Genomic DNA, 10042 nt, shown 5'->3' with positions numbered 1-10042 from the left:
TTTAAAGAAGGGGGGGCCTGAGCGAAGGGGTTGGAAGCGGAGTGATTCCCCACCCCTGCTCCATCTAGCTCTTTCCAGTGCAGCCACTGCCGCCGCCCAGGAGCCCTCGTCCCCTGCCTCGTCCCCCTCCTCGTTCCCGCTCCCACGGCATGGAGCAGGACACCGCCGCAGTGGCAGCCACCGTGGCAGCCGCGGATGCGACCGCCACTATCGTGGTCATAGAGGACGAGCAGCCGGGGCCGTCCACCTCTCAGGAGGAGGGAGCGGCCGCCGCGGCCACCGAAGCCACCGTGGCCACGGAGAAGGGCGAGAAGAAGAAGGAGGTAAATAGGAAGGGGGTGTGTGTGTGGTGGACAAATCCTGTGCCTGGCCTCTCTGAGGGGCCCAAATCCTGACCTTTCGGCGCCGACAGGTACCCGCGGAGCTTTGCGGGGCTAGGGGCGGCGGGTGCGGGGGTCGGCGGCGGAACCGCCTGGCGTTCGCTCCCCTCCCCCTTTCCTTCTCGCCGCCTGGAGGACGGGGGCGGGGCTGGGCGCGGGCGGGAGCGGCGCGGGGTGGAGGGGTGCCCGCTCTCCCGGGGCCTGGGGGCTCGGGAGCCCCTCGACAGCCCCCGACCCCCTCCACCTTCCCGGAACTCGGGTAACGGGGTGGGGGATGGGGCTGTGCAGGAAAAAGCCTCCGCCTCTCCCTCTCCTCTCGCTCGCTCCCTCTCCCCCCCCTTCCCGTCGGCCTCTGCCTGGGAAATCTGGGCCCTTCAATCCCACACTCGCGCTAAAGGGGTTTTGCTGGGGCTTTTTTTGTAATTTGAATTTCAAGGTGCTGGTGCTTGCTGGGTGGAGGGTGACAGGGAAGACATTTCTTTCTTTCATTGGCAATGTCGGTCTTTTGGATGGCAGGAAAAAAACCATCCCTTGTTCGTTTGAACCCCGCCTGCCGAGGTGGGGGTGTCACCCCGAGGAAAGGAGCTCTCTGCGTCGTGCCCCCCCACCCCCCCAAACTGAGGAACCTTGGACGCTGGCTTAGGAAAATTTCCAACATCTGCACCCTCACCCTCTTCTGCCCCGCCCCCGACGGTATAGGGTTTCACTCCAGGGCCACCCCAATGGTCCCTCAATCCGGCCCCAAGCTTTCCAGGCTTCCGCCTCCCTCTCCTAGTGGGCGCTGCTGGCTCCTGAACACACACAGGTTTTTTTTTTTTTTTTTTTTCTCCTTTAATTTTTAAAAAACTCAGCGTCGCCAAGATGAGCTGCTTCTAACGTAAGGGAACCGCTCTGACACATATTAAAGCCAATCCAGAAAATATGTATTATCTCCATAAGGCACATTTCGTGTGGCCGAGACATGCAAATAAAACTATAAAACATTGAAAAATTGACATAAAAATAGGATGGGGCATAAGCATTTTTGATGTATGATAAAATTGCATAACTAATCGTTTATGGGTGGATTTTTTCCCATTTACGATTAGTCATATCTAAAAAGGTGGGTAATTATGCTTTAGAGATCTCAAGTGGCTTTGTCTGAATCATTATATGATACTATACGACCAAATGAAAAGCTTTTGAGGAAAATGAACACCTTTCGCCTTAAATGAGAAGAGTAATATTAAATTTAGCAGTTGCTTATGTGACATATTTTACTATTACAAGGTTGACTAAACAGAAGGACAATTGTAGTGCTAAATGAAAACCGTAGAAAACATACACATTGTAAGATCTACGCGGTACTTGGATTAGTAAGACAATATTGTTGATTAAAAGTGGGCGTAATACCAAGCATCAATATAAATCAAATGTTGTGAAATTCGGAAATGTCTGTGTGCCTTTTATTCCCTAGACTGGGCAAATGTGAGTGCCAAACTGCCTTTTGTATGGCAGGAAAGGTTGTCGAATTTCCAGATTGTATAAATTTTTGAATTTTGTATAAAATTTTGAATTGTGAAAAAACGGGAGACCAATGAAAAAGCTATATAATATAAACACTGAGTTGATGCCTACGTATTTGGCAACTCTTGCCTCATTAGAAGTTGCCCTACCAGTACTTCATTTGTCCACCCAGGATAGGGAAATGAGGTGCTGTATGTCAGGAACTTCCTGGATATCCATTTTTATTTTTAATTTTTCATTAAAAATTGAAATACATTACATACTACCTTGACACTTTAAATTGTGTACTAAAAGTGCAGATTAACCTCTTCTTCATGGCATCAGTTAGTGTACCCTTGACAGTGACACAAAGGCACCTGAAATCCCGCAGGTTGTTCCCTCTCAAGTAACCACCTACCAGACTCTTCTAGTATTGTGTTAATTTTTAAAAATAATTTTTCTGGCCAGGCGTGGTGGCTCGCGCCTGTAATCCTAGCACTTTGGGAGGCCGAGGTGGGTGGATCACTTGAGGTCAGGAGTTCGAAACCAGCCTGGCCAATATGGTGAAACCCTGTCTCTACTAAAAATATCAAAAAAAAAATTAGCCGAGTGTGGTGGCAGGCACCTGTAATCCCAGCTACTTGGGAGGCTGAGGCAGGAGAATCGCTTGAACCCGGAAGGCTGAGGTTGCAGTGAGCCGAGATCACACCACTGCACTCCAACCTGAGCAACAGAGTGAGACTCCGTCTCAAAATAAATAAATAAATAAAAATTTTCTGTCTTCTTCCTCAATTGCCAGGTTGTTAGTGATCACTTTTTAAATACCTCATCTAGTTTCATCAGAAATAATGTTAGTTTATGATAAAGATTATAGGTGTAACAAAACCATAAACTCATTTGAAAACAACTGTAAAATACAAAAGTGTCAGTGATAAAGCAGGGAGAGGGAAATAATGACACGTGCACACCAAGAATCAGTGATGCTATTGCAGTGGAAGACATTTTCGTCCTGGGTTTCTGCCGTGCCTTCTTGTAGAGTGCCTTCATCTAGTGATATTTCCATGTCATTTATTTACTGTTGCTTGTATTCTCGGTGACATGGGAAGCCAGATTTTCAAACTTGGTGGAATTGTCTACCAAATAAAGAGAAAATAGGTTTCTGAATGAGAGCGCTTTCATGATGAATACAGTAGATGAGAATTAGTGAATTGACCTGTGACATTTACCTACTCAAAGGTATTTTTGCTTACTTTCTGGTTGTTGAATTTAGTTGGTTTAAGTGACGGTTGGATTACCCAACACTGTAGAAATTGGAGATGGTATCTTTGGTAATGAAAACGTCAAGAAAAAGGTCATGGTCTTTAAAACAAGCCATTCTGTTGACCTTGTGCTGCATTCTCATGGCACCTAGACTCAGATAACAAAATCCAAAGGAATTCATTAGAGTCTCTTAGTCACCTTTCATCTTTTCTTGTATGAAAAAATGTAGTTCTGAGAATACACACACACACACACACACACACACACACGAGAAGGTTTAGAAGGTAGGTATTTTAAAATTTGTTGTGGAAGATAGTGCCAATTAAGTAATTACCCACAGCTTTTAATAGCCTGCTCAAGATTAGGAATTTAATTAGCATATAATTAGATTTTGATGGTAGTCTACCGCAAGGTAAGCAAAAAAGTAATGGGTAAAATGTTTTTCTAGGATTAAAGCTTTAATTTTCTGTAAGTGTACTTCCCACATTATCATATATATTTGTGTGTATGAGGCAAAGTAATTTTCATTGTTTTGATACTGGAAAACTACACTTCATATAACCTTCCAAGGAATGAATGATAAAGGTATGGATTTGATACTCAATTTTTCTTGTTGCTTTGAAAATAAATACGATTTATATTATATATGGCAGCCTGAAAGTGTGAGTTTGAGGGGCTCTTTAGCAGTTTTCTATTCTCATCCATCCAGGATTACATTCAAAACATTCCACATAGATGTGTACATATCAGATGCTGTAAATCAAGATGGTTATTATTTGGGTTAGTGGAACTGAATGATATCTGATCAGTGCTACAAAGTAAGAGTCTGGACAAGGTCAAATTCCATAATCTCAGTTTGGATTTCCTCAAAATAGAAATTTTAGTAAATATTGGAAGACATAATGGGGGCCATATTTTTCTTATGTTTAAGGTCACATTCTGTTGATTTTTGACCTAAGTTTTCATAAATAGGTTGACAAAAGCCATGATAGTTTTCACGAACAAATTTGTGTTTTCACTTATGCAAAGTCTGTGTTAAAACTGAAATACTCTCATCTTTGGTTCTGATGGGTAGATTTGTGTTTTTATTATTTTATTTCTTGATTTCTTATAGGGAAGGAGGCTTATTCTATATATGTATTTATATTTGCCAGTACAGGCTTGTCTTTACAAAGGATAGGGTGCATGAGATAACCCCCTTCCCCAGATAATCTCTGTATTAAGTTATTGATTGATGTTAGTTTTCGCTAAATTACAATTTAAAAATATCAAACATTAATAGTTAAATAGCCTTGACAAGTTGCTTCTACCAAATGTTTATGCAATATAAATAGTTTAAAGTAGTTTTCTTCCCAGTTAGAGAAGATTAACATAAGCCAAAAGTTTAAAACTGTACTATTATATTAAGTATATATGATCACATTGCATTACATAAAAATTAAATACTTATAATACTATGAAAACAATTTAAAAAATATCGTTTTAGGAACAGAAACCACAGTTTTTCTTCTGAAAGTGTGGCATATTTCCATGACATAAAGGAGTGTTTCTGAGAATTAATATTTACTTTCTTTGAGTTCTTTGGTTTGTGGTTGATATTAGCCTTTTCTAGATTTTAAAATCTCTTATTTAATGTTTACACATTTTCTTACACTATAAATTAAAGAATGGATGAGAAAGCTCAATGTCTTGCCTTTTGGGTTTTATTCCAATTAATATTTCTCTGGCATTCACAATTTTTCAGATTTTTTTTATTGGACCTCAGGTGTACAGAACTGGATTAATCATAAGCCTTGCTTTGTGACATGCTCTCATCATTGGTCCATACATGTCCCACATTGATTTATATATTTAGTTATGTAATTACTTTCCGCCTTCTTCTAATGAGAGCATTGACCAGTTTAAGAACCTTGTTTTGCAATTTGGTGACATTTATTTTCTTTGAAATTCTAGAAAAACGTTTCTTCATTTCAACTCAAACTTGCTGCTAAAGCGCCTAAATCTGAAAAGGAAATGGACCCAGAATATGAAGAGAAAATGGTAACTGTAGTCTTGGATAGGATAGTGAATGCTGTAGTTAATTTTTATAGTTGAGATGTTAAAGATGAAAAAATACATGTGTATATATAATGCATAGAGAATCATCGATTTTAGAATTGGAAAATAATTTAATATACAATCTATCACAATATTTTCTGTTGAATAAATTCACCTCCTCATTTTCAGATGAGGAAATAAAGGATCAGGGAAGCTATATGTCATAGTTGGGACTAGAAGTCACATCTCATTTTTGTTCAGTGCTCTCTGTCCCATAATAAAGTGCTTTAAGCTAGAAATATTTATTTATGAGGTGAAAATGTTGGTGATAATACCACGGTGGCTTTGTGACCTGAGAGAAATCCAGTCACAAAGCCAGATTGACGTATTTTTCTTTCTTTCTCCTTCTTTGGACATATGAATAAATGCTACACATTAATGAAACATGTAATATGTCAGTACACTTTAAAGGGAAGAATATTTGTCCAATGCATGAAGATATCACATATTTAAGCAGCATAATCTTAGTTATACTTACATATTGCTTGCTATAATACATTTAATTATTTAATTTTTAGTTACTAAAATACATATTTTAGCTTTGATTTTAACTAAACTCTTATAACCTTGGATCTTTCAAGAATTTAACAGGTGGTTGAAACGGATTTTTTTTTCCTCTGAGGGGTTGTTTTTGCAGTAATATTATAAAAATAAGTAGAGATGAAATATATTTTTTGGTTGTCGATAGCTATTTTATCAGACTTAATGTTTAAGGCCACATCTAATGTAGGTAGGCAATGTTTTTAACAGCTCTAAAAATAACATTCCAGTGAGGATAATATAAAATGGAAAGTTTCTGGCCTCCTTCCAGCTTGTGGTCTGAATTTATCTAACTCTTATATTTATGTTAATGAATGCTTCTGTAAGTTTTCTGGGTTATTAATTATGCATCCTTCATTAGCAATCAAGTATTCTCTGTGGTTGGAAAGTGACTTTGAATAAATAAATAGTCTATTTTTTCCTTTATCTAGAATGATGTACATATCTTTTGGTCTTTTAAGATGTTTTTAGTGAAACAAAGTTTTATTGCCTGTTTATGGTACACGTTCCCTGACCTTTTACAATTTATTGAGAAATTAGAATACATATCAACTTTTAATAGTTAATAAATATTAACTATTTCACATATATGTGCGTGTGTTTATATATTTTTCACAAATTCTGCTTACTTTGGGGAGAAAGTTTATATGCTACTAGCACAAAATACAGTTTTCTAGATCCCTGCGAGTGAAGAGAGGAATGTTTATTACATTATTATACCATGACATTGAAAATATTTTGAGACAAGATGATACTGTATTTTAAGATTTAAGTTATTTCTGGATACAACTTGGAAATTCTTAAGAGTTCAGTTTATGGTATATATATCATAGTTAATTTATATTTCAATATTTGGGATATGTTATATATTTGATGTTTAATTTTGTTACTATTTTATTTAATAAAATAATGTTTTGGAAAGAGGATTTGCTTTATGATTATGACTCTTTAAGAAGGGTATTTCTTATTGGGGAATTTGCTGTCTGTCAGATCATTTTTCTTCCCTTCAAACTATTTGAAAATGCATTTTCAAATTCTGCTACTTATTTGCTGTGCAAGGTTGGGCAAATTACTTACCCTCTCTGTGCTTTAGTATCATGTAGTTACAATGGAGATGATACTTGTAATTACGTCATAGGTTTCTTAAGAGAATTGAATGGATTAATGTTTCAAGTGCTAAGAATGCTGTTCAAAGTAAATGCAATAAAAGTATTTGTTAAATAACTTTGAAGGAATGAAAAGGAAAGTCCTTACTTTTCTTTTGTTTTGCAAATTAGAAAGCCGACCGAGCAAAGAGATTTGAATTTTTACTGAAGCAGACAGAACTTTTTGCACATTTCATTCAGCCTTCAGCACAGAAATCTCCAACATCTCCACTGAACATGAAATTGGGACGTCCCCGAATAAAGAAAGATGAAAAGCAGAGCTTAATTTCTGCTGGAGAGTATGTTGGCACCTCTCTCTCTACTTTCTTTCCTTTCTCCTACCTTTTCTTCCTTCTGCCCTCCCTTGATCCCTTCATGTACCCCTTCCCTCTTCATTGTTCAGTATACCTTCATGTGACAAAAAATGTTGCCATTATAATTATGTTTTGAAGACAACTATATTTTTTTCTCACTGGAGGCTGATCAGTAAAAATGTAGGCTGGTTCTACTGATTTCTAAGCAAGACCTTGGACAACTCATTCTTTTTCTATAAAAGATAATAGCCATGTACACTGATTTAATTGATACCTTATCATTTAGGTCGAATATGAAGGGATTTCCTTTTTTAATTTCAGCTACCGCCATAGGCGCACAGAGCAAGAAGAAGATGAAGAGCTACTGTCGGAGAGTCGGAAAACATCTAATGTGTGTATTAGATTTGAGGTGTCACCTTCATGTAAGTACTTCATCACATTGGTGAGTTCTTTTTCAATTTAGTTTTAGAAAAATTTTATTTGAGTATGTTAATGAAAGTATGAAACGTCCTTGCATTTTTTCCCCAGATGTGAAAGGGGGGCCACTGAGAGATTATCAGATTCGAGGACTGAATTGGTTGATCTCTTTATATGAAAATGGAGTCAATGGCATTCTGGCTGATGAAATGGTAAGGAATTGGTAGCTAAAAACACATTCTCAGTTATCAATGATTTTTATGTAAATTTGAAAAACCTGAGCTTACCTGCCTCCCTGATGCCTGGAGACTTTTTAAAAGTTGTTATCATGTAAAAGGTATTTTGTAGTCTTAGAATTATTATTATTTTTTTGAGAGAGGGTCTCTCTGTGTTGTCCAGGCTTGAGTGCAGTGGTGCAATCTCGGTTCACTGCACCCTTGACTTCTGGGTTTAAGCGATACTCCTGCCTCAGCCTCCTGAGTAGCTGTGACTCCAGGCACGTGCCCACCACACTGGGCTAATTTTTATTTTTATTTTTAGTAGAGACAGGTCTCGCCATGTCACCCAGACTGAACTCCTGGACTCAAGCAGTCCTCCCACCTCGACCTCCCAAAGTGTTGGGATTACAGGTGTGAGCCCCAGCGCCTGGCTAGAATTGTTTCGTTAAGTCACCGCTGGAACAGACTTTCACAGGCCATAAAACTCTTACTGAGCTTTCCTCAAATGGTCCAAAAACCTTCTCTGTACTTTTGTTTTTGTTTGCATTTTGGCTTCCAGGAAGCAGAGACAAGATGGATGCCCAAATGATGCCTTTATGTAACTTTTTTATTTTTTTAAATTTTTTGAGATGGAGTCTTGCTCTGTCACCCAGACTGGAGTGCAGTGGCACAATCTTGGCTCACTGCCACCTCCACCTCCCAGGTTCAAGCAATTCTCTGTCTCAGTCTCCTGAATAGCTGGGGTTACAGGCGCCTGCCACCATGTCTGGCTAATTTTTTTGTATTTTTAGTAGAGATGGGGTTTTACCGTTTTGGCCAGGCTGGTCTTGAACTCCTGACCTCATGATCCACCTGCCTCGGCCTCCCAAAGTGCTGGGATTACAGGTGTGAGCCACCCCCACCCTGGCCTTATGTAACCTTTAATGGTCTGCCCTGTGTGTCCTTCTGTCTTTTCCTATTCTTTATCTACTTGTCTTTCTTACTTTCCTTGTCATCTCTTTATTTCTATTTTGCCATTAATTTATGTTCCATGTTTTCATTGTAGGCTACCTGAAATCCTTTTGGGAATAAGGTGGGGTATACAAACCAAACAATACATAAATGACTGTCTGAATAGATGCATATGTGAATGATTATCAATATTTCGACTTGTGAACAATCAAAAAGTGCATAGGTGGAATAAGGAATGAATAAAGAGTAATGTTGAATCTTGATACAGTACAGTGCATGGTGGGGCTTTGGAAATCAGTGAAGGAGTTATAAATGTGTAAATAAAATAACTGAACAGGGAAAAGTAAGGCACGTAAGATGCTAATTCATCAGCTAAAGGGGGAATATATGAAGGCTTTTTCTTTTTTTTGAGATGGAGTCTCACTCTGTCACTCAGGCTGCAGTGCAGTGGTGTGATCTTGGCTCACTGCAAGCTCCGCCTTCTAGGTTCACGCCATTCTCCTGCCTCAGCCTCCCGAGTAGCTGGGACTACAGGCGCCCGCCACCGCGCCCAGCTAATTTTTTGTATTTTTTTAGTAGAGACGGGGTTTCACCATGGTCTCGATCTCCTGACCTCATGATCCTCCCTCCTCAGCCTCCCAAAGTGCTGGGATTACAGGTGTGAGCCACCACGCCCGGCCCCATATTTGTATTTTAAGACCAAATTAATAAAATGGGATTTAAGAGAGAGCAGGGAAAGTTCTAAATCCGTATAAGTCAATGATACTCATATTTATGTGAGTCTGAAACCGTACTTGTAATCACTATTATCCAGAAGAGCCACATGATGATACATGCCCTATGGCGTCTAGTATAGTTGGTAGTCAGTCGCATAAGTACTCATCCCTGGTTGAGCAACTGTTAGGTGTGTGGCAGAGGATCCCTTAAAGCAAGGGTCTGTAGCTCCTTATATTTAGGTATTCTAGTTTGAAGACTGTTGTCAGCTCAGAAGGGGAGGAGTTTGGTTAATTGGACAATGGAAGGACCAGGATTATTTGCCCCAAGCAGCTGTTGGCTGCAGCCTGTCTAAACATGAAGGATCTGATCTTTAGTGATGAATTTGTGCTGATATCAGATATATGTATTTTATATATAATATATATAATATATTATATATAAATATATATAATATATAATGTATACTTACATATATTTATATATATTATATTATATATATATATATATATATAATTTTT

At 38.8% G+C, this 10042-nt stretch overlaps 1 protein-coding gene and 1 non-coding gene across 8 annotated transcripts in view; one reads left to right on the top strand and one right to left on the bottom strand.

Moving 5' to 3' along the window:
* The window catches only part of SMARCA1 (SWI/SNF related, matrix associated, actin dependent regulator of chromatin, subfamily a, member 1), a 76858-nt gene continuing 66816 nt past the window's right edge, over window positions 1-10042 (top strand). For all 7 annotated transcript variants that reach the window (XM_032757585.2, XM_032757592.2, XM_032757590.2 and 4 more), the window contains exons 1-5: window positions 1-323; window positions 5079-5165; window positions 7040-7206; window positions 7543-7643; window positions 7750-7850. In XM_032757585.2, coding sequence (XP_032613476.1) covers window positions 150-323; window positions 5079-5165; window positions 7040-7206; window positions 7543-7643; window positions 7750-7850 — 630 coding nt within the window. In that variant the 5' untranslated portion in view covers window positions 1-149. The remainder of the gene's footprint in view (window positions 324-5078; window positions 5166-7039; window positions 7207-7542; window positions 7644-7749; window positions 7851-10042) is intronic.
* On the bottom strand, window positions 4879-4950 carry LOC116812371 (small nucleolar RNA SNORD112). Its single transcript, XR_004370672.1, has one exon. It is a non-coding gene; the product is annotated as a small nucleolar RNA SNORD112 (small nucleolar RNA).

The sequence above is a fragment of the Hylobates moloch genome, unplaced genomic scaffold (assembly GCF_009828535.3).
Source record: "Hylobates moloch isolate HMO894 unplaced genomic scaffold, HMol_V3 SCAFFOLD_7, whole genome shotgun sequence".
Lineage (NCBI taxonomy): Eukaryota > Metazoa > Chordata > Mammalia > Primates > Hylobatidae > Hylobates > Hylobates moloch.
This window is presented reverse-complemented; position numbering and strand designations above follow the sequence as displayed.